The 24,350-nt window shown below is 39.6% G+C and overlaps 1 protein-coding gene across 3 annotated transcripts; it reads right to left on the bottom strand.

Moving 5' to 3' along the window:
- Nucleotides 1–899: 899 nt before the first annotated feature.
- Nucleotides 900–24,241, bottom strand: LOC110132335 (orphan sodium- and chloride-dependent neurotransmitter transporter NTT5-like). Of its 3 annotated transcripts, none has more exons than XM_020885624.2 (12): nucleotides 24,096–24,240; nucleotides 8,131–8,532; nucleotides 7,553–7,710; nucleotides 7,256–7,379; nucleotides 6,905–7,080; nucleotides 6,592–6,702; nucleotides 6,244–6,425; nucleotides 4,643–4,829; nucleotides 4,052–4,253; nucleotides 3,775–3,934; nucleotides 2,518–2,680; nucleotides 900–2,276 (listed from the first exon to the last, which is right to left on the bottom strand). In XM_020885624.2, exons 2-12 carry the CDS (start codon nucleotides 8,474–8,476, stop codon nucleotides 1,995–1,997), a joined length of 2,091 nt encoding a protein of 696 aa, XP_020741283.2. In that variant the 5' UTR covers nucleotides 8,477–8,532; nucleotides 24,096–24,240; the 3' UTR covers nucleotides 900–1,994. The 3 variants fall into 3 exon arrangements, with proteins under 3 accessions (XP_020741283.2, XP_020741282.2, XP_020741284.2); XM_020885623.2 differs by having other exon boundaries at nucleotides 6,184–6,425; nucleotides 24,096–24,238; XM_020885625.2 differs by lacking the exon at nucleotides 6,592–6,702 and having other exon boundaries at nucleotides 6,184–6,425; nucleotides 24,096–24,241.
- Nucleotides 24,242–24,350: the final 109 nt, after the last annotated feature.

Here is a 24,350-nt window from a genome sequence, read left to right as displayed (position 1 = left end):
ATGTTCATTCTCTGTCTGAATCTCTATTCCTGCCCTGGAACTAGGTTTATCTGTACCATTTTTCTGGATTCCACATATGTGTATTAATGTAGGATATTTGTTTTTCTCTTTTTGATTTATATCATTGTGTATGGCAGACTCTAGGTTCATCCATGTCTCTACAAATGACATAATTCCATTCCTTTTTATGGCTGAGTAATATTCCATTGTATATATGTACACATCTTTATCCATTCATCGGTCAATGGACACTTAGGTTTTGGTTTTTTTTTTGACACTTAAGGTTTAAACTCATATTTTTAACTCCAGTTTCTCTGTGCTACATCATTATGTTCTCTTTAGATTTGTCTCTCAGTTTTCTAATTTGTTGTTTAACTTACCCATTGATGTTTTAAATCCAAATGATTTTTTCATTTCTAAAAGTTCTTTTCAAATACCCTTTTCAAATACTCTGATCATTTCTGAGAATCTCTTGCTCCTTGTTCTTAATTTCAACTCTTTCTTTTTGTCTTTAAGTATGTTATGCACATTTATTCTCTATTATATTCTTGATAATTCTGATATATAAGGTTTTTGCTGGTCTGATTCTGCTCATTGTTGATTCTGCTAATCCTCCCTTTAGGGTGCCTCATTTCCTTGAGTATTTTTGTGATTTCTTTTTGTTATCTCATGTTCATTGGTAGTTTATTGGTGGGAATCCTATGAAGCCTGGTAGAAGTGTGTTTCCCCGAGATTAATTATATGTACTTATGACAGGTGCTGGGGCAAGGTGCTATCCACCAGACACCTTTTATGCTCATCCCAACTTGGATTTTTCAGATTATGCCAGTTGTGTGAATTTGAACCAAAATTCCACGTAAGAGTTACAAATTCTCAAAAAGTAAACTATTTCTCTCCTATCAAAGACAGAAACAGACATATGCATTTTATTGTTATTTAACTCTTTTGCAGAGAGTACAGTCCTTAAGCTTTCTATGTACAGGGGTTTCTTTTTCTTTCATGGAACCAAGGCTTTGTCTTCACCTCACCTTTGAAATCAAAATCCCTAACTTACCAGACAGTGGCAATTCCCCCAAAGTGATTACTAAGCTTTACTACCTTACCTATCTTAATTCAAGTTTAGAATTAATTTTTGTCCTCTTAAAGATTTCTTCTAATTTATTCTAAGCTCATTTACACATTTGAAGAGGATGGTTGATATGTTTTATGCTACATTTAGGTGTCTTGTAATAAAGTGTGTTTTGTCTTATTTTTTTGTCACGGTGCCCAAAATGAATCCTCCTTGGGTTTTCTTCAGTATCTGCAGTCAGCCTCTACTGTCCTCCTCATTCCCTGCCAAATATCCTTTTTCGAAACCCCCAGACCACCTTCGTAGAAAATACGATGTTGTGAAAAGTTTTAAGCCTCTTGGTATTTAAGAGATATTGACAAGGTCACCAATGAGCAGATAGTTAACTGCTTTGCCATAATCAGCGACTCTGCTCTGTTTGGTCTAGTGTACTTATAGGAAGAAACAGGAAGAGACGACCTGGGGTTCTAGCATTTGAATTTAACAGTCAATGGGAGGCAATACTGGAAACTGGGATTTTCTTTATGACGAAAGTAAAGTTTCACTGAACTGATTAATTTACCAGGATTATTTTTGCCCTGATTTCATAAGGACCAGAACCTTACACAGACCAATTCCAAGAGGAAAGTAGCCCAGGAGAAGTAGTATCAGCGTTTACCATTAACCAAATACCGGAAGTCAAGAACACCATTATTACAGGTCTGATGAGGGAAAGTGTGGGAAATACAGGGAATGACTGCTATGTTAATTCCTATCAGGCCAGAAAAACTTTGCCAGTCCAGGAAAACTGGTATTTGGGTCCAGTTACATTAGCAATTTCTGCATCTGCCTCTTCTAATACAAGTTGCCAACCAGAGAGTTCCACCTTGATAAAGGAGTGATGTTGTGCCAAATGAACCAAGTCTTTATTTCCAATAGGAATTATTCACAGGGCAGAAAGTTTTCCCTCTGTTTTTGGTTTATCCATTTTAATAATCTTTTGTCTTTTTTGCCTCACCTGAAGCCGTGGACCAACCTTCGGTGAGTCCCCCTTAGCTTCAGGTTGGAAGGTTATTATGGCCGTATTGTGGATCATGGAGACAGGAGAAACCACCCGAATGATGACGGTGTAGAAGAAGTAGACAGGGACAGGCAGGACGGTGATGATGACGAGGAATATAAGCAAGGCTTTAGCCCATGATGGATAAATTCGGGTCACCTCATTTGACTGTGGAGAAAAGGGAACAAGGTTTAGAATGCCCAGGTTCTCTGAAGTGGAAGGCTGAAGAGGGTAGGGATAGGAGACAAACCAAGGTAACAGACTAAATAACTGAATCTCCAGGGAATTAGATGACTGTGTCCTAGTTGTAAGAGTGGACTTAGGAATGGGAGTGGGGAGCAAAAAAGTGGACTGAAAAGTCTCATGTCCATTCCTTAGGGGTTTCTGGGGTCTGGGGAGGGAAGCTTACATTTCTTGAGTCCCATGCCAAGTAGGTGATATCCTTCACAGACAGGTGAATCAGGGTGCTTAAAAACAGGACTAGCAGCACAAATGGAGACAGAAAACACCACAGCCAACGATAGATGGGGGAGATAGGGCGGCCCATCATGATACTCAGGTCTGTAAGGAACCTGGGAGGAGGGGTCACAAGACTTTGGGAGGCCCATTCAAGCCTTACCCAGCCTTGGTGTGGGGGTCAGTCCAAATCTAACCTGGGAGAAAACCCTTAACATTTCTCAAACCTTTCTGTTCACACCTCCACAACCAGTCTTCTTGCCTCTAATTCATCCACTTCAGTCTGGTTTCTGTCCCAGCCCCAGGGTTTTCTTTTACATCTCTCTCCTCCATCACCCTTCAGGATAAAAGCCCAACTTTCTGAAAGTAGCTTCTTTAAGCCCACACATCCAGCTTTCTTTGGTGCACCTTCTTAATCTCAATACATACAATTCAGGTTCCTTGTGCTTAGAACACCCTTCCCTCTTTCTTTCCCTTGACAAACTTCTCCTTCATCTTTCTGTATTCTATTCATGCATCATCTCCTTGGCTGACTCTTCTATCTTCTTTAGATAAAAATCTGTGTTTCTAGAGTTCCCTCAATTGCCTCCATCCTACTCAAAGATATGTCTTTCTCCTTTCTCTCTCTTTCTCTGAGAGCAGAAACTAAATTTAATTTATCTCAGTATTCCCCAGTACTCACCACAGGCCTGCCTGGCAGATAGGAGGCTCTGAGAAATATTTGAGAGTGACTGGTTGCATGAATGAACAAACCGATGCCAAGAGTCACTATCACCTGTAAACACTGCCACCCTTGGATTACACGGGGCTTCTCAAATAGTAGTGTGCATATGAATCACTTGGGGTTCCTGTTAAAATACAGATACAGATCCAAAGGTCTGGGGTGGAGCCTGAGGGTCTGCATTTCTGATAAGCTTCCAGGTGGTGCCAATGCCACTGGTCCACAGAGCAAGCTTTCAGAAGCAAAGCACTCCACATTTCAGATGTCCATACTACCCTCGTTGAAAGAAGAGCTCAGGAGCCCCTAGGACTTGATGTAGACTGCTTGCCACTTTCCCAGTTTACATTGATATTCCCCTGGAACCAGCATGTTCTTCTTTTTTCCCCACCCTCCTGGGATCTCTCCATATGCCCTGGGATAAGAGCCTGGCAGTAAGAACAAAAGGGACTCTTAGCTGTGTGGCAGGAAATTCTGGGATTGGAACATCACCTCCTGGCCCCATAGATCCAGGCCATGGCAATGGTCTCCAAGATGACAATGAAGAAAAGGGGCAGAGATACCCAGTAGTCATCCAGCAGGTTCACATAGTAGCTGCCTGAGGGCCTCACAAAAAGGAGGCTGCCCAGGAACATAGGCACACAGACACCCACTGGAGAGAAACATCAGATATAAATCAAGGTCAGTATCAAAGCTGTGCTATGTAAGCCCCACTGGGGTTAAACTAAATGATGGCCATAGGTGGGAGTAGGGTCATAGGTCAGAGTACCTGTGAGCAGCTTTGAATGCTCCCTGAGGGAAGAGAAAGTATCCTGGAGAGGGGTGATGATGCCTTGTATGATTCCTATCACAGTGCTCAGCCCCAGGTTCACCAGCAACAGGAAGGTAATGATGGACCAGAAGGTGGGTCCAGAAAACAAAGAGATGATATCACTAAATGTCACAATGACCACACCTGGACCGATCATAACCTGTGAATGAAGGGAAGAATGGTGAGGGCTCTGAGCTCAGTCTGGGGAGCTCTAACTCCATTTCCATCCTCTCCCCTAGAAAACTATCTGTAGCCCTGTTCATGGATATTATTATACTCATCTGGCCTTGAGGCATGAGGATTTCCTCCTGGTCTAGCAACTCTTTGGGGTTGGGGTGAAGAAGCTTATATGAATTCTAGTGCTTTGTGCTACAAAGGCTACAACTGCCTTATTACAAAAGGATACTATGAATCTTGATCGTGGTTGTCCAAGATGCTTCTGAGAATTGCCTTTCTGAATTCTACAGACACCTAAGCAATGTGGAAGTTTCTGGTGCTCTGGGGGCTTTGAGGGGAACCCTACAGCCCTATCCCCAATCCCCCACCTACCTTATTCAATTCCTTAGATAAGTCGCACTCAGTCAAATTGGGTAGGATTCTGTTTTTGATGTGTTCAGGGAGGTTGTTGAGCCACTTGGGGAAGATGGAGCTTGGATCATAGTACAGACTGTCTGGAGGGTAGGCCTCAGGCGGCAGGACCTGGGCAATGATCAGATCCATCACTTTTTTGGCATTCCTGGGGACAGGAGTAGAATTATATAGGACCGTTTGGCCTTTGATATAACCTACTCCCTCAGCCTCTAGATGAAAAGGGAAATTACTAGCCTAAAGTTTTTGATTTGATTAAAGTAGGGCCTGCACTGAATCCTAGGTATCCAGGATCCTGCATGACACCTATTTTCATCATCACAGAAATGTTTGTGTGAGGCCAGAGAATTTCTGACTGAGGCAGACTCCTGGAGGGGTCTTTCCTATAGTACCATTGAGGGTTTTCAGATTTTTACCTCCTACTAGACAATCTCAGGATAACGTTACGGCTTCTTGGCTTTCTTGACCTGCTGGCCTCTTCAACTTCTTTATTTGCAACTCTCAACCTTCTATACTTCAGCTGTCCTCAATTATTAAGCCTCTTTCAACTTGCCATGCTCTCTCGATTGTCTTAGCGTCTTTGGTCCCTGATGCTCTCTCTGCTTAGAACTATCCTACTCTATCTGCACTCAGTCTCCCCCAATTATGCCCTCTAAACTTTCTCCACCTGGCAAATTCCTACAAATGCTTACTCAGCTCGCTGCACTCTATTTACTGCCATGGAAATCTACTCATGATCTCTTGTGAGAGCAAATCAACAAACTGCAGAAAAGTAGTATGGTATAGGCCAATTTTTTTTAAAATGGCATGTTTTTTATATACGAGTCTATGAATTGGAAACACTTGAAAGAACACTCCCAGTGATTACTTGTCAGGAAACAAACTCAGCTCAGGATTGCCTCTACCAGGAAACCTTCTCTGGCTGCTCCAAGTTAGTAGCTCCCTCCTCTGTGTCCACTCATCATTCCCACTACTAGTCCTCATCTAGTTTGTGATTATCTGTTTACTATTTGCTTCCTTATTTTCTTGAGGTCAGGGATGGTAACCTAGTTTACCATTGGCTGTGTTGCCAGAGCTCAACACAGGGGCTGGTATATAGGAGATGTTTTTATAAACATCTGCTGAGCATTTTTTGAATGAATGTTATAGGAGAAGAAAATGGGGAACAGGCTATGGGGACCCTGGTGCAGCAGGCCCTTTTTTTGTCTAATGGTTCAGCTGAAAGTATCCTCTAATTTGTCCATGGCAGCCTCCAGTTAAGAATGGGGTGAACACACTTTTGAAAACCTCCAACTTTGGGAGTTTCCTAGTTTAGAAAGGCATCTTTGAAAGGGACAGAGGTGGTAGAATTCAGGTATTTCTAAGGTTTAGGATGCTCCAGTTTGAGGACACCATATTGACAGCCAACTTCCTTGAGTGATGGGAGCCTAGACTGGAGTTGTGTGGGCTAGTTCTAAGACTTTGGTTTTTGTGACGATCTCCATATGAAAGATTGGGCTCACATCAAGTAACATTTTTCGGTGTTATCTGTGACCAAGTGGCCCATTACAGCAAATACAAACACTGTGGTAGTCAGTGAGGCAAGCAAGTTGAGAAAAGCCACAGCATAGGCATCAATGATACAGTTATTGGACCGAGGGATGTACGAGCTGATTGCTGTGAAGCTGCCAAAGCCGGGGCCCAAGGACAAAAAGAGCTGGTTTCCTGTTCGGCGCCACACTTCCACAGAATACAGGGCTGGTACCTGAGAAGGAAAAGTACCGTGTAAATGGGGATACAAAGAGGGGAGAGACAAGCCAAGATGGAAATGGAAGATGAGAAGAGAGTGAAAGAGGGAGCTAGGAGGGTCTCTATCAGACTATCAACCCTACTATTTGGATAAGAGACTTAAAGGGTGGGTGATGCCTTACCTTGGCAGCCAATAAATTCTTGAGCCCAAAATATGCGCCTTTCATCATGAGACTCCGGATAAGAAGAGAGAAAAGGATGATGTAGGGAAGGAGTACTGAGATATACAGCATCTGAGTAGGAAGTATGATTCACAAAAAAAGTTCAGCAGAGGCAGAAGTCTGTAGAATAAGATCAAAGGCTATTGGGAATCAGAGGGAGGTCATATTAGAGGGAATGAGAAATTGGAGATGTATAGGCATCAAGTTAGGAGAAGATTAGGGGATCTCAGATAGAAGGAAGTCCACTGAATTAGTAAGTCAGAGGGTAGCTCACCTTCCCAGTGGACTTTGGCCCTTTGATCATGGAGATGCAGATGATTAACCAGATCACAAGGACAGAAGCACTCAAATGTAAGAGTGGTTTCCCATCTACCTCGATTTCATCTGTGGCCTTCAATACCTTCCGGTACCAGAAGTATGTGGTGGGGTTGGTCCGTGAGCATTCAGAATCTGAGGTGAACTGGCCATGGAGGAAACTGCAGGACCAGGTATGCCTCCCCCTTCTTCACATCCACCCTCCTTCCAGTCCCATTTCAGCGTATTCTCCCAAGGATCCTTTTCCTAGTTCAATCCTCTGTCCTTCTCCCAGCCCTCCCATTTGCCCTTTTCTTCCCTCACTTCTCACCAGTACTGGAGTTCTGTGATAGGGGGCACAATAACCACGGTAGTGGAGACTGGAAAGACTGAACCAAATAGAAGAGATTCCAGGCCATGAGCACACTGTAGTACAAGCCCACGATGACGCACACCTGGGGACCATGAAGAGTTCTGGAGACAGGCAAAGGGCAGGCTGCCTGAAGGGAGGACTGGGGGACCGAGTGGACTTGACCCTGGGAACTGAAGCACGGGACCCATTCCAGGATGAGGGCTAGGATGGGGATGGGGTGTAAAGGGTAGGCCTGGGCAACCCAGGGCTCCTCACCATGAAGCTTGTATACCCTACACCACCAATCCAGGGACTGATGACCTTCCACACACCAATGCTGCCCTGACGCATCCTCTGACCAGCTGCCATCTCCAGGAAGAGAAGAGGAATCCCAACCAAAAACATCATCAGGATGTAGATGATGATAAAACTGCCTGTGCAGGGAGATCAAGGAGGAGCTCTTAGAACCAACCATCTGGCCTGGACTTCTTCATAGGTCCAGGAAAACATGTTCCCCACCAGTGACCTCCCTCAGGGCCACAGGCATCAAGGGTCAACTGCTTCCACATCCCTCACAGTCCCAGGTATCTAGCCCCCAATTCCTGGAAGACCAAGATACCTAGTCTCTCTCACCTTGACCCAGGCCTCTAGCTTCACAATTCTTATGAAACTAAGTAATCAGATATCCTGCTCCCACCCTCCCAAGGTTCTAGGGGTTCTGGTACCTGGCCCCTGCCTAGGTCAGTTTCCCAAATCCTCAGCCCCTATGTGTCTCAGAGACCCCAGAGTAGCTAGGACAGGTCTCTGGCTCCTCACCCCCTTGTAGGTTCATGATTTCTGGTCCCCAGGCTTACCACCTCCATTGTGAAAACACAGATAAGGAAAGCGCCAGATGGTGCTTAGCCCCACAGAGAAGCCCACCTGGGCCAGGAGGTACTCAGTTTTATTGGCCCAGATTGGTCGTTCATGGGGGGCTCCATCCTTTGGCTCATCTTTGCTTAGGGTCTCCAGTATGTCTTCATTATCTTCATCAGACCAAACTTGTGCTGACAGAAGGTCAAACTTCTGGCTCTCCTCAGTGGGCAGCTCAGACACTAACTGGTAAGCTGAGGTAGTAGCAGTCAGGGATATGGAAGTTGAAGGTACAGACAGCTGAGATTTCTCTTCCTGAGTCTCCATGTCTTCATTAACAGTTGTCATCCTGGGTGAACTCTAATTGCTGCTTCTGCAGGGATGGGGCCTCCTTCCTCGTTGACCTTAAGGACATTAAGACCTGCAGACTTTAGGTTTATGAACTAAGGGAAGATGAGATTAATCCTGCAAAAACCCCTGAGGCCTCCCCAACCTTCTTATCCTTATGTGGTAAGAATATGGAGTCTCCATTCTGGAAAAGATCTCTAGGAAATAATAACTTAAAACAATACCATCTACAATACCAAAAGACTTAAAATAATTTTATGAGGAATAACTTTATAACAAAAAATAAGCAAGACCTTTACACACACACACAAACTATAAAATGTTGTTGAGAGAACAAAGAAGCCCTAAATTAAGGGATGTAACATGTTCATGAATTGGAAGTCTCAGTAGTCTAACAACATCCATGATGCCCAATTTGGTCTATAAACTCAATGCAATTCTTATTAAAATCACAGCAGGGTCTTTGAGAAAATTGACAAGCGAATTCTAAAGTATACATTGAAAGCAAAAGGCCTAAACTGGTTAATACAATCTTGATGGAGAAGAAAAAATGTAAAGACTAACTATAAACATATAGTAATTAAAAGAGTATAGTATTGATAGAAGGATCTATGGCACAAATAAATCAATGGAGTAATATGCTACGATGTCCAATATGGTAACTACTAACCAGAGGCTATCTAAATTAAAACTAAGTAACATTAACAATTTAGTTCCTCAGTCATACTGCCACATATCAAATGCTCAGCAGACACATGGATACCATATTAGAAGGACAGATATAGAAATTTCCATTATCACAGAAAATTCTTTGGATACCAGTGGGAGAGCTCAGAAACATACTCACACATATACAGACACCTGATTTACAACAAAGATGGCACTGCAAAGCTGTACAGAAAGGACACTGCTTTCAGTAAATGACTAGCTGCTTGCGCGATTGGATATCTATATAGAAATAAATGAACCTCGGCCTCCTCAACTTCACACGTTAAATAAAAATATATTCAGAGCAGACTGTAGTTATACAAAAGGTAAAACAACAAGATTTTAAGATGAAAACCCCAGGAGAATATCTGCATGATTTGAGGGTAGGCACAGATTTCTTAGACAGTACACAGAAAGCACTAGTCATAAAGAAAAAGTTTGACATATTGGACAAAATTAAAAATAGAAGTGTCTTTCAATCAAAAGTTACCATTAATTGAGTAAACACAGACAAATCACAGAAGATATCTGCAACATACATGGTGAACAGAATCATGCCCTCTTCCAGGATATCCACATCCTAATTCCTGGAACCTGCCAATATGTTACCTCACATTTCTATGTAATTAAATTATGGATCTTGAAATGGGGAGATTATTTGGGATTATCTATGATGGACACAATGTAATTACCAGGTCTTTGTAAGGGAAAGAAGGAGATAGCAAGTTCCAAATCACAAAAGGGAGTAGGATAGCAGAAGCAGAAATCGGAGTGATATCCTTAGAATATATAGAAAGGAGCCATGATTCAAGGAATGTAGATGAATCCTAGTATGTGGAAAAGGCTAGGAAATGGCAAAGCCTAGGTCCTCTGTAAAGAACACAGGCCTGCTGACAACTTGCTTTTAGTTCAGTGAAACCGATTTCAGATTTCAGACCTGCAGAATGTATAAGATAATACATTCATGTTGTGTTAAGCCACTAAGTTTGTAGTTATTGTTACAGCAACAGTAGGAAACTAACAAAATACATAATCAAAAAGGGCATGTTTTTCCCCTAAAATTTATTTTTTAAAAAACACCCACAAATAAATAACAAAGGCAGGAGGGAAGAAGTGGAAGGAAGGGAGCAGAAAGCTCAAACAGGCATATTATCAAAGAAGATATACAAATGGACAAGAAAGAGGAAAAGATACTCAATGCTCAACTTCATTCATCAACAAGAAAATGTAAATTAAAACCACAAATGAGAACAGATTGGTGTATATGTGATAAATCAAGTATGTCAATATGTTAACTGTAGAATCTAGGTTGATGGGTATATGGATGGTCACTGTATAAATCTTTGAACATTTCTGCATGCTTAAGAATTTTTTCACAATAAAATATTTGGGAGGACACCACAATAAGATACCACTATATATCCACTAGACAAGCGAACATGAAAAAGACTGATTAAACCAAATGATGGCACGTGTGGAAACTTCTGGAACTCATATACACTGCTGGTAGGAACACAGATTGCTATAGTGGCTTCAGAAAACTAGTTGAATGTACCCACATACTTTAAATATTTTCATACATTATCACCCTTTCCAAAGCGATTATCTAACAGAAATGTGTACATAAGTGCAGCAAAAACCACATTCAAGAATGCTCATAGCTGCAATATTCATAACTGCCAAAACCTGAGAACAACCCAAATATCTTTCAGCAGTAGACTTAATAATAAGTGAGAGTATATTCATATAATGAGACAACAGCAAAGAGTTGATTACGGTATGTGCAACAATCTGGATGAATCTCAAAAATATTATTTTGAATGAAGGAAGCCAGGAAGAGAAGAGAACATACTATATAATTCTATTTATAAGAACAGGCAAAACAAATTTATGGTGTCAGAAGTCAGGATAGCATGCGCACGTTATGACAATTTATCTAGCCATAATTATGATTGTACATGCCTTAATATAAAAGTTTTCAATAAAAGTTTATCTAAAAATAAATGTTTGGGGGAAATCCTGAATTTCTATACAATAACAATAAACAGAAAGTGGATTTTAAAAAGAAAGATAGCACAATAGCAACAAAAACTTTATGACATCAAGAAGTAAATATAAACAACATTAAAAGTCTTAAATAAAAGCAGAAATAGTCTATGTTCATGGGCATAAATACTCAGTACTGTAAAGATGGAATTTCTCCCCCAAATTTATAGATTCAATGCAATTCCAATCAAAAATCTCTAATTTTTTTTTCATGAAAGCTAGCAAGATTTTACTCTATATTTATTTGGCTGTGCCAGGCGGCATATGGGATCTTAGTTCCCTGACCAGGGATCAAACTCACACCTGCTGCATTGGAAGTGCAATCTTAACCACCAGGCCACCAGGGAAGTCTCTACAATTTACACAGAGGAATAAAGTGTCAAAAATAATGAAGAGACACCTTCTGTTACTGGCCAAGGTGGAGTGAGCTAACGACATATAACCAATCCTAATTACAGTTAAAATCTCTGGATAGAATACAGAAAGCAACTCCCTGAGGACTTTGAAAAGTAAATAGCAGCAGTCAGAATGGGTATTTAAGTTAACTTGAATAATGACTTATAATGCAGAGAATGAGTTTCACATATTTTTTCCCTCCTTTGTCTCTGATCCAAGAATAAGCTGAATCACAGACCTATACAACAAGCACTAAGTGAAAAAACTCCAGGAGAAATCCCCTATTTCTCAAGGACCAGGAAAAGGAGCTCCTATGCCTACTCCCACCCCCAAATAGGATGGAGGAAATACCAATTTCCCCTTCACAACCTGGAGGCTCACAAGTATGAACTACATAAGTATGGAATGAATGCAAAGAAGCACAGCAAGACTTTGAAAACTGAACAGTGATAGAAACAACTGACCAAGCCACAGACTAACCCTAGGGTGGCACATGCTAACCCAAATAGCATCACAAAGGCTGTGAAAATTGAACTAACATTGTAACCACACCCATAGAAGATATGACAAAATTTGCCATCTCAACTTAACCAGGTTGACAGTCTGTTAAAACAAAATAAGCAAACAAATTCAACATTCTCCAGAGGATATTAACAAGATCTTGAGTCTCAAGACATAATATTCAAATTTTCCAGGATACAATCCAACATAACTCACCACTTACACACACACACACACACACACACACACAAATCTGACCATTTCCCATGGGAAAAGACAATAGATGTCAACCCTGACTGAGATGACTCAGATGATGGAATTATTACACAGACTTATTTTAAAATTTTTTATTATTTTTCCAGTTTTTAATGAGGTATGATTGACAAGTAAAAATTGTAGGGACTTCTCTGGTGGTCCAGTGGCTAAACTTCATGCTCCCAATGCAGTGGGCCCAGATTCAATCCTTGGTCAGGGAACTAGAACCAACACGCCACAACTAAAGATCCCGCATGCCGCAACAAAAGATCCTGTGTATATATATATGTGTATATATATACTTTTAAATTATATATATTTATGGTATACATGTGATGTTTTGATATATGTGTACATTGTGAAATGATTACTACAATGAAGTTAACTAACATCTCTCATCTCACACTTACCATTAATTTTGTGAATGTGGTAAGAACACTTAAGATCTACTTTCTTAGTAAATTTCAGGTCTACAATACATCATTAACTGTAAAGTCATTGTGCTGTACATCGAGAACTTACTCATCTTATAATTGAAAGTTTGTTCTCTTTGACCAACAACTTCTTTTCTTCCTTCCCTCTGCCCCTATAATCACTCTTCTTTTCTTTGCATGAGTTAGACTTTTTTAGATTCCACATATAAGTGAGATCATGCAGTATTTATCTTTCTGTGCCTGGCTTATTTCACTTAATGTTCACAAGGGCTTCTCCCCGTGGGTCAGCGGTAAAGAATCTGCCTGCCAAAACAGAAGACTCAGGAGACACAGGTGCGATCCCTGGGTTGAAGATATCCCCTGCAGAAGGAAATGGCAAACCCACTCCAGTATTCTTGCGTGGAAAATCCATGGACAGAGGAGCCTGGTAGGCTACAGTACCGTAAGGTTGCAAAAGAGTCAGATATGATTGAGCACAGCACATAGCGCAATGTCCATGAGGTTCGTGTTGTCACAAATGGTAGTTTCCTTAAGGTCAATAATAGTCCAGGGTGCACACCTGTGTGTGTGTGTGTACCTGTGTGTGCTATTAATACATTTTCTTTACACCACTAAACCACTGATGGACACTTAGTTGTTTCCATTTCCCAGCTGTTGAGGTTAACGCTGCAGTGAATGTGAGAGTGCCGATATCTCTTCAAGATTCTGATTTCATTTTCTTTCAATGTATACCCAGAATTGGGGTTGCTGGATCATATGGTAGCTCTGTTTTTAACTTTTTAAGGAACTGTCATCCTGTTTTCCATAGTGGCTGTTCCAAATTACATTTCTACCAACAGGGTATAAGGGCTCCTTTTTCTCCACCTCCTTGCCAACACTTGTTATCTTGTGACTTTTTGATAATAGCCATATTAACAGATGTAAGGTGATATCTCATTGTAGTTTTGACTCCCATTTCCCTGATTAGTGATTTTGAGCACCTTTTCATATAACTATAGGTGGCCATCTGTATGTCTTCTTGGGAAAAAATGTCTACTTTTGAAGTTGGATTTTTTTTTCCCAAAGTTGTTATGAGTTCCTTAGTATATTTTGAATGTTAACACCTTATGGATACATGGTTTGCAAATATTTTCTCCCATTTCATAGGATGCCTTTGTATTTCTTTATTGTTTCCTTTGCTGAGGAGAAACTTTTAAATTTAATGCAGTTGTTCTTGCTTTTGTTCCTGTGTTTTTGGTATCATAACTTCCTCCCTCAAAATCATTAGTTCTAGTTTTATGGCCTCTGGTCTTCAAACAACATAGAATTGTTGTGTATGGGGTTAGATAAGGGTCCTATTTCTTTCTTTTGCATGTGAAAATCCAGCTTTTCCAGAACCATTTACTGAACAGAATATCATTTTCCCACTGTGTATTCTGGGATCCTTTGTTTAAGATTGGGGATTCCCTGGTAGCTCAGCTGGTAAAGAATCCGCCTGCAATAGGGGAGACCCTGGTTCAATTCCTGGGTTGGGAAGATCCCCTGCAGAAGGGAACAGCTACCCAGTCCAGTATTCTGGCCTGGAGAATTCCATAGACAAGACTGAACGACTTTCGCTTCGCTTGTTTAAGATTAGTTGATTGAACATGTGTGGCCTTATATCCAGGCTCTCTATTCTGTTCCATTGGCCTAGGTGTCCGTCTTTATGCCAGTACAATATTGTTTTGATTTACAATAGATTTGTAATATGATTTGACATTAGGAAATTATATACCCCAGCTTTGTTCTTCTTGCTCAAGATTGCTGTAGCTATTTGAGATCCTTTACAATTCTGTACAAACTATGAGATGGTTTTTCTTATTTCTATGAAAACCTATCACTGGAATTTTTTTTTGGGGGGGAGACCCATCTCTTTATTTTATTTTTCCATTTATTTTTATTAGTTGGAGGCTAATTACTTTACAATATTGTAGTGGTTTTTGCCATACATTGACATGAATCAGGCATGGATTTACATGTGTTCCCCATCCTGAACCCCCCTCCCACCTCCCTCCCCATCCCATCTCTCTGGATCATCCCAGTGCACCAGCCCCAAGCACTTGTCTCATGCATCCAACCTGGACTGGCGATCTGTTTCACACTTGATAATGTACATGTTTCAATGCTGTTCTCTCAGATCATCCCACCCTCACCTTCTTCCATAGAGTCCAAAAGTCTGTTCTATACATCTGTGTCTCTTTTTCTGTCTTGCATATAGGGTTATCGTTACCATCTTTCTAAATTCCATATATATGCGTTAGTATTGGTGTTTATCTTTCTGGCTTACTTCACTCTGTATAATGGGCTCCAGTTTTATCCATCTCATTAGAACTGATTCAAATGTATTCTTTTTATTTTTTTTAATGTATTCTTTTTAATGGCTGAGTATTGTGTATATGTACCACAGCTTTCTTATCCATTCGTCTGCTGATGGGCATCTAGGTTGCTTCCATGTCCTGGCTATTATAAACAGTGCTGCGATGAACATTGGGGTGCACGTGTCTCTTTCAGATCTGGTTTCCTCGGTGTGTATGCCCAGGAGTGGGATTGCTGGGTCATATGGCAGTTCTATTTCCAGTTTTTTAAGGAATCTCCACACTGTTCTCCATAGTGGCTGTACTAGTTTGCATTCCCACCAACAGTGTAAGAGGGTTCCCTTTTCTCCACACCCTCTCCAGCGTTTATTGCTTGCAGACTTTTGGATAGCAGCCATCCTGACTGGCGTGTAATGGTACCTCATTGAGGTTTTGATTTGCATTTCTCTGATAATGAGTAATGTTGAGCATCTTTTCATGTGTTTGTTAGCCATCTGTAGGTCTTCTTTGGAGAAATGCCTGTTTAGATCTTTGGCCCATTTTTTGATTGGGTCATTTATTTTTCTGGAATTGAGCTGCAGGAGTTGCTTGTGTATTTTTGAGATTAATCCTTTGTCTGTTTCTTCATTTGCTATTATATTCTCCCATTCTGAAGGCTGTCTTTTCACCTTGCTTATAGTTTCCTTTGTTGTGCAAAAGCTTTTAAGTTTCATTAGGTCCTATTTGTTTATTTTTGCTTTTATTTCCAATATTCTGGGAGGTGGGTCATAGAGGATCTTGCTGTGATTTATGTTGGAGAGTGTTTTGCCTATGTTCTCCTCTAGGAGTTTTATAGTTTCTGGTCTAACATTTAGATCTTTAATCCATTTTGAGTTTATTTTTGTGTATGGTGTTAGAAAGTGTTCTAGTTTCATTCTTTTACAAGTGGTTGACCCGTTTTCCTAGCACCACTTGTTAAAGAGGTTGTCTTTTATCCATTGTATATTCTTGCCTCCTTTGTCGAAGATAAGGTGTCCATAGGTATGTGGATTTATCTCTGGGCTTTCTATTTTGTTTCATTGATCTATATTCTGTCTTTGTGCCAGTACCATACTGTCTTGATGACTGTGGCTTTGTAGTAGAGCCTGACGTCAGGCAGGTTGATTCCTCCAGTTCCATTCTTCTTTCTCAAAATTGCTTTGACTATTCGAGGTTTTTTGTATTTCCATACAAATTGTGAAATTATTTGTTCTAGTTCTGTGAAGAATACCGCTGGTAACTTGATAGGGATTGCATTGAATCTATAGATTGCTTTGGATAGTATACTCATTTTCACAATATTGATTCTTCCAATCCATGAACACGGTATATCTCTCCATCTATTTGTGTCCTCTTTGATTTCTTTCATCAGTGTTTTATAGTTTTCTATGTATAGGTCTTTTGTTTCTTTAGGTAGATATACTCCTAAGTATTTTACTCTTTTTGTTTCAATGGTGAATGGTATTGTTTCCTTAATTTCTCTGTTTTCTCATTGTTAGTGTATAGGAATGCAAGGGATTTCTGTGTGTTACTTTTATATCCTGCAACTTTACTATATTCATTGATTAGCTCTAGTAATTTTCTGGTAGAGTCTTTAGGGTTTTGTATGTAGAGGATCACGTCATCTGCAAACAGCATCAGTGGAATTTTGATAGGGATTGCATTAAATCTGTAAATTGCTTTGGGTAGGATGGACATTTTGACAATATTAATTCTTTCAATACATGAACACAGGACACATTTCCATTTATTTGCATCTCATTCAATTTCTTTCATCAGTGTTTTATAGATTTCAGTGTATAGATATTTTACCTCTTTTTTTTTTTAAATTGTGTTTCACTTTATTGCACTTTGCAGATATTGCATTTTTTTCTACAAACTGAAGGTCTGTGGCAACCCTGCACTGTAAGATGATGGTTAACATTGTTTTAGCAATAAAATATTTTTAAATTATGTACAACTTTCAGACATAATGCTATTGCACACTTAATCATATTGTAGTTCACTTTAAAATTTTGAGGAAATATTTTTATAAAAATAGAAAAACTCATCCTAAAATTCATATGGATTCTCAAGGAATCCCGAATAGCCAAAACAATCTTGAAAAAGAAGAATAAAGCTGGAGGACTCATACTTCCTGATTTCAAAACTTACTACAAAGGCTGCAATGATCAAAACAGTGTGATAATGACATAAAGATAGACATATAGACCAGTGGATTAGAATGGAGAACCCAGAAATAAAACCCTTACATATACAGTAAATTGATTCTTGACAAGGGTGCTAAGATCATTCAAGGGGGGAAGAATAGTATTTTCAATAATTTGTGCTGGGAAAACTGGATATCCACATGCAAAAGTATGAAGTTGGATCTTTTACCTAACACCCTATACAAAAACTAACTCAAAATGGATCAAAGACCTAAATGTAAAATCTGAAATTATAAAACTATTAGGAAAAAACATAGGGCAAAACTTACATGACACTGGATTTGATTTCTTGGATATGATACCAAAGGAACAGGCAATAAAACTATATGTAGATAAACAGGACTCCATAAAAAAAATTGTGTATAAAAAATAATACCAACAAAGTAAAAAGGTAACCCACATAATAAGAGAAAATATTTTCAAAACCATATGTCTGACAAGGGATCAATATCCAGAATATGCAGTGTGTATGCTAAGTCACTTCAGTTGTGTCTGACTCTGTGCAACCCAATGGATGTAGCCTGCCAGACTCCTGTGTCCATGGGATTCTCCAGGTAAGAATACCGGAGTGGGTTGTCATGCCCTCCTCCAGGGGATCTTCCCAACCAGGGATTGAACCCATGTCTCCTGCATTGGCAGGCAGGTTTGTTTTTTTTTTTTTTTTTTACCACTAGAGCCACATAGAGAACACCACAAATTCATTCAAAAACATGTCAAAGGATTTGAATAAATATTCTTCCAGAGAAGATATATAAATGATCAAGAAGCACATGGAAAGATGCTCAACATCACTAATGTTGGTGGTTTCATCACAAAGTCTTGTGCAACTCTTGCCACCCCATGGACTGTAGCCCGCCAGGCTCCTCTGCCCATGGGATTTCCCAGGCAAGAATACTGGAGTGGGTTGCCATTTCCTCCTCCAGGGGATCTTCCCACCCAGGGATCAAACCTGGGTCTCCTGCACTGCGGGTGGACTCCTGCACAGGAGGTGGATTCTTTACCAACTGAGCTATGAGGGAAACTACAATAAGATACTATATCACATCCATGAGAATGGCTACTTTAAAAAAAAAAAACAAGTACTGGAAAAGATGTGGAATGACTGGAGTCCTTCTGCACTGTTGGCGGGAATGTAAAATGATATAGTTACTGTCTTGGAAAAGATTATGAAAGTTCCTCAAAAAATTAAAAATAAAATTGCCACATGATCCAACAATTCCACTTCTGGCTATATACCTAAAGCAATTGAAAATAGGGTCTTGAGAACTTTGTACATTCATATTTATTCAGATTAGCTAGAACATAGAAGAAATCCAAATGTTCACTGACAGATAAATTGGTGAACAAAATGTGGTATATCCATGTAATGGGATATTATTCAGCCTCAAAAAGGAAGGAAATTGTGACATATACTACAGCACGGATGAACACTGAGGACATTATGTTCATTGCTAAGTCAACTACAAAAAGACAAAGACTATATGTTTCCACTTGTATGAGATACTTAGAATAGACAAAATCATAGAGACAGACACCTGTAGAATGGTAATTGTTAGGGTTAGAGGGAGAGAGTAATAAGGAATTACTGCTTATTGGACAGAGTTTCAGTTTCACAAGATGAAAGAAGTTATGGAGATGAATGATGGTGATGGTTATGCAATATTATGAATGTATTTAACCACTGAACTGGACACTTAAAAATGGTTGAGATGGTAAATTTTATATTATGTGTATTTTTCCACAATGGAAAGAATGGAATGCACAGGGTATATAGCCAGCTTGGAATCAGATCAGATTGCAGTTTTAAAATGGACCTTAGAACGGATTTTTAATGAATGAAAATGAGAAATTAAGGGATCTGGAACACAGTAAGAGAAAGTCAAAATAAAGGTAAATATAATACTTGGGGAAAAACAAAGCTTTTCATATTTGTAGTTTACCACTTCAGACTGTTAAAGAGGTTTTCTTTTTTTTAATTAAGAGAAATAAAATTTGAAGTGGAAAATTCTGACTTTTAGACTGGCAGCTGCTTTTACCTACTTAAACATCAACTTCTGGGATTAATCTGTTCACTGAACAAATATTTGACTGGCTTCCCTGGTGGCTCAGAGGTTAAAGTGTCTGCCTGCAATGTGGGAGACCTGGGTTCAATCCCTGGGTTGGGAAGATCCCCTGGAGAAGGAAATGGCAACCCACTCCAGTATTATTGCCTGGAGAATCCCATGGGTGGAGGAAGGAGCCTGGAGGGTCCACGGGGTCACAAAGAGTTGGACACGACTGAGAGACTTCACTTTGCCCTTGAAAATACATGTCTGACACTGTTTAATCCTTATAGACAGAGCAGTAAACAAACAAAAGTCCCACCTTCCTTGAGCTTACATTCTAGTAACTTAAAGTTATCTGTGTATAAAATCTGAAAAAAAAGTACAGATTTAGAGAAAATTACACACTCTTAGCATACTATCATCTCTATTAGCTCTTTAATTTTGTGATAATTCCCTTATGCTTAAACATTAAATTTACCCAACAAATCTGGGGGATTGTTTCACCATCTCCATTTGACACATAAGAAAGCTAAGAACAAGAAGAAAAAGCATCTTGCTGAGAAACTCAGAGAATTACCTAAGGATATGATATAACATATAAACACAGATTTGTTTGTCTCCAAATGCTATGTTCTTCCAATCAGGCCAAGAAGCCTCTCAAGACAGGGACTGGAACAACAGAACCATCAGCAAGTACATCTGGGATTAGTCTTGCTGCCCATGGACCCCTAACACAGTGAGAGAACATGTGAACATTTCTATTTTGGATGTGTACAAAGAGTCCTAAAACACGTTTGGCTCAATTTCCTACCTAGACTCTAGGCCCACCAGGTCTAGGTCCATCTGCCCTACTCCCTAGGTAGAAACACATATGTAGGTCTGGGAATGGGGAAATTGATAAGAGACAATGATGAGCTCAGTTTGGGGAAATGATGAGGGTGAGGGCATGTGGGCACCAACTTCTAACTGAGAAACAAACATCAAGAGCCTCAAACTGGCAATTTCCCTGGTGGTCCAGTGGCTAAGACTCCAAGCTCCCAATGTGGTGTGGGGGGCCTGGATTCAGTCCCTGATTGGGGAACTAGATCCCATATGTTGCAACTAGGGGTTCACACGCCTCAACCAAAGATTCTGCAATAAAGATCCCACATGCTGCAAATGAGACCTGGTGCAGCCAAATACATAGATTAAAAAGAGAGAGAGAGAGTCTAAAACCACATAGAGAAAAAAAAAATATAAAGTAAGATCCAAGAGGCTAAGTAAAAACTCTATAGTCCTAAATTTGAATTGAAAAAAAAGTATGCATTTATAATATATTTTCAGGGGAAAAAGGATTTCCTACCCATATCTATTAAAATGGCTTACAAACAATGATCAGCGCAACACAACAAACACTCCAAGCACAAAATTGTAATCTCTAAATAGCATTTTCCATTAAAAGGAATTAGGTATTCTTGGAAAAATAACTGATTTCAGATTTGGGCCATGAAATGAACAAGTTAATTTCAAGGTTAATTTCATTGACCATTCAGTCAATACCAGAAAGCAAGGAAATTTTTATATATACTCGGGTCTTGTCAAAAGGACTCAGGAGTCAACTTGAAGACACTCCCATGGGTCCAAGATGAGATGATTTGAGCATCAATAAGAATGACTGCAATGGACTCAAATACATCAAATAAGTTTAAATCAATGAGTTCAGAGAGATATTAAAATAAAAAATCTCAGTGATCATATTCAGAGGATAGGAGGCAAACTCATTATTTAAGCTGGTAAATAAAGGGAAAGAATAAAAACTTATTTTGCTTTTCCTGTACAAAGTGTAGGCCAGGGTAATGAATGTTTGATATGAAGTCCTCTTCCTAGAATTATTCCAACTAAGAAGAAAAGAAAGAATAATAAACTTAGAATACCACATCTTATCTCTCTGTTGAAAGGCGAATCTAGGCAATGATCACCAATGGCTGCTAACACCACAAAAGGAGAGCCATCTGGGCATTTGAGGGGTTTTGGTCCTCCTAACTGAAATACGTAAAACCAATCATGAAGTGTTCTTGCCAGAATATAGAACCTAGAAGTAATAAACTTCTTCACCTAACTACGAATTTACTTGAAACACAGGAAACATAAGAATATATTAAATAACATCACAAGAGGTAATCGGCAAATTCCAGGTGGCCAGAAATTGTACAGGACAAATAACCCAGTTTTATCAATAAATACATTTCAAGGGGGAAGAAAAGAGGGAGGGAGACCTACACATTAAAAGATGCTTTAAAGGTATAGCAATGGATTGCAACATATAAATTTTAGTTGGATAATGATTCAAACCAACTTTTTAAAAAGTTATGAGACAGTCTCTCAAATAGTTAAACATAGTTAGCATATGATCCAGAAATTATATGCAAGAGAAATAAGAACATATGTCCAACCGAAAAAAAACCACTTTTACATAAATGCTCATAATAGCATTATTATTATAATAACCCCAAAGTGGGAACAAGCCAAATGCCCATCAACTGATAATTGGATAAATAAAATGTGTTATATCCATACAATGGACTATTATTCATCAATAAAAAGAACCGATACATGCTACACATGGGTGAATTTGAAAACATGCTATGTGAAAGAAGCCAGTCACAAAGAGTTACACATATTGCATGATTCCATTTATATGAAATGTGCAGAATAGGTAAATCTACAGGACAAAAAGTAGATTAGTGCTCATCTAAGGCTGAAGTTGCCAGCTAGGACAATTACAGTGCTGGCTAAGGAGTGTGGGGTTTATTTTGGGGGTAATAAAAATGTACAAAAGCTGTAATGATAGATGCACAACTCTGAATATATTAAAAGCCATTGAATTGTACATTTTAAAAGAGTGGATTGTATGGTGTAAGAATTATTGATATATCTCAATAAATCTGTTAAAAAATATAGTTACCAGAAAAAAATTATGAAACAACCAGAAAATTTTAAATATTGAATGGGTATTTAATGATATTAAAGGATTACTGTTATTTGTTTTAGGTGTGATAATAGTTTTGCCAGGTTTTTTATTTTTATTTATTTATTTTTTAATTTTTATTTATTTTTTTTAATGTTTCTTTTTTTATCCATTTATTTTTATTAGTTGGAGGCTAATTACTTTACAACATTGCAGTGGTTTTTGTCATACATTGAAATGAATTAGCCATGGATTTACATGTATTCCCCATCCCGGTCCCCCCTCCCACCTCCCTCTCCACCCGATCCCTCTGGGTCTTCCCAGTGCACCGGGCCCAAACACTTGTCTCATGCATCCAACCTGGGCTGGTGATCTGTTTCACCCTAGATAATATACATGTTTCGATGCTGTTCTCTTGAAACATCCCACCCTCACCTTCTCCCACAGAGTCCACAAGTCTGTTCTATACATCTGAGTCTTTTTTTCTGTTTTGCATATAGGGTTATCGTTACCATCTTTCTAAATTCCATATATATGTTAGTATACTGTAATGGTCTTTGTCTTTCTGGCTTACTTTGCTCTGTATAATGGGCTCCAGTTTCATCCATCTCATTAGAACTGATTCAAATTAATTCTTTTTAATGGCTGAGTAATATTCCATGGTGTATATGTACCACAGCTTCCTCATCCATTCGTCTGCTGATGGGCATCTAGGTTGCTTCCATGTCCTGGCTATTATAAACAGTGCTGCGATGAACATTGGGGTGCACGTGTCTCTTTCAGATCTGGTTTCCTCGGTGTGTATGCCCAGAAGTGGGATTGCTGGGTCATATTTGCCAGGTTTTTTAAAAGTGTTTTTATTTTTTAGAGAATATACTGACATCTACAGATGAAATGATAAATTTGGAATTTGTTTCAAAATAATGGAGAGGTATGCAGTGGGAGAGGGGAGAGAGAAAATCATATTTGTTGCAAGTTGGTCATTATTGAAGATGGGTGATAAATGCAAAGTAATTCACTACATTATTTTTTCATATGTGTTTGAAAATTTCCAAAATAAAATGGCCGGAGGCCACAAGACAAGAATCTTTCTCAGGTTTTTACCCCCGACTCCCTGTGTGAACCTCTCTTACTGCAGGGTTCCCGATTAAACTTGAAAATGACAATACCTTTATCTCACACACCTCTTGTGAGGAATAAAAGTGAAGGCGTGTAAGGTTCCCTACCCAAGTAACAGGGCTCCATTTTGTCTAACACGGACAGATTCCCAAAAACAAACCAAAAGAAAATCCACTCATCACATATACTGCGTACGAAACCCAATTTTAGACAGTAAGAACCCAGAGTAGACAAATACTTATTGTAGAAATCAGTCTGCCTATCTCTATTCAGTTACCTTTACAGCAATGTGAGGATATTCCCAATTTAAATATCCTTGACGTTAGGTGTCAACGGACATTCAACAAGTGGTGTGAGGAGAGAAAGATTTAGAGTGGGAGGCAGAAATACACCAAGATCTTCATTCCTCTCCCTTTGGTTTACCCGGTAAAACCCTACTTTTCAATCCTCCCTGCACCGACAGGTTCTATTCTCAAAACTGGAACTGGAGCAGCGGGGTGTAAGCACAGAGGATGAGCTCCCAGTTTCCCAGATAGGAGGAGGCTGAAAACTCAGAGTATTTGATCATGAGAAGGTGACTGCCTCCTCTCTCTGATTCCCACCTTACCCGACTCAATAGAACTGGACTTGAAGCAGACGGATCGTTTGGATTGGGGTGGCGCAGCAGGAAGGAAGGAGAGTGGGAGGGTGGGGCTACAAGGTACGGGAGCCAATGGGTGGTGACCCGGAGGTTCACGTCCCTTCCAGCCCTGCCGTCTTCAAGCTTGAGCTCGAAACGCCAGAGGTCCACAGACATCTGAGATCTCTGCTCTTCCCATTCACCAAACTCACCTAGGGGTCCCACGCTCCAGTGGTCCCACGC

Source organism: Odocoileus virginianus, chromosome 20, assembly GCF_023699985.2.
Source record: "Odocoileus virginianus isolate 20LAN1187 ecotype Illinois chromosome 20, Ovbor_1.2, whole genome shotgun sequence".
Lineage (NCBI taxonomy): Eukaryota > Metazoa > Chordata > Mammalia > Artiodactyla > Cervidae > Odocoileus > Odocoileus virginianus.
The sequence above is the reverse complement of the archived record's forward strand: the minus strand, read 5'-3'. Positions and strand labels throughout refer to the sequence as shown.

Bases quoted from the DNA above. Each gene is read 5' to 3' on its own strand.
- LOC110132335 (XM_020885623.2), bottom strand. From the start codon at position 8,476: ATGACAACTGTTAATGAAGACATGGAGACTCAGGAAGAGAAATCTCAG. The intron at 7,081-7,255 runs GTGAGAAGTGAG...AGTTCACCTCAG, and splicing joins ATCACAGAACTCCAGTACTG to ATTCTGAATGCTCACGGACC. The intron at 2,277-2,517 runs GTAAGCTTCCCT...TTTTCTCCACAG, and splicing joins TGGCATGGGACTCAAGAAAT to TCAAATGAGGTGACCCGAAT.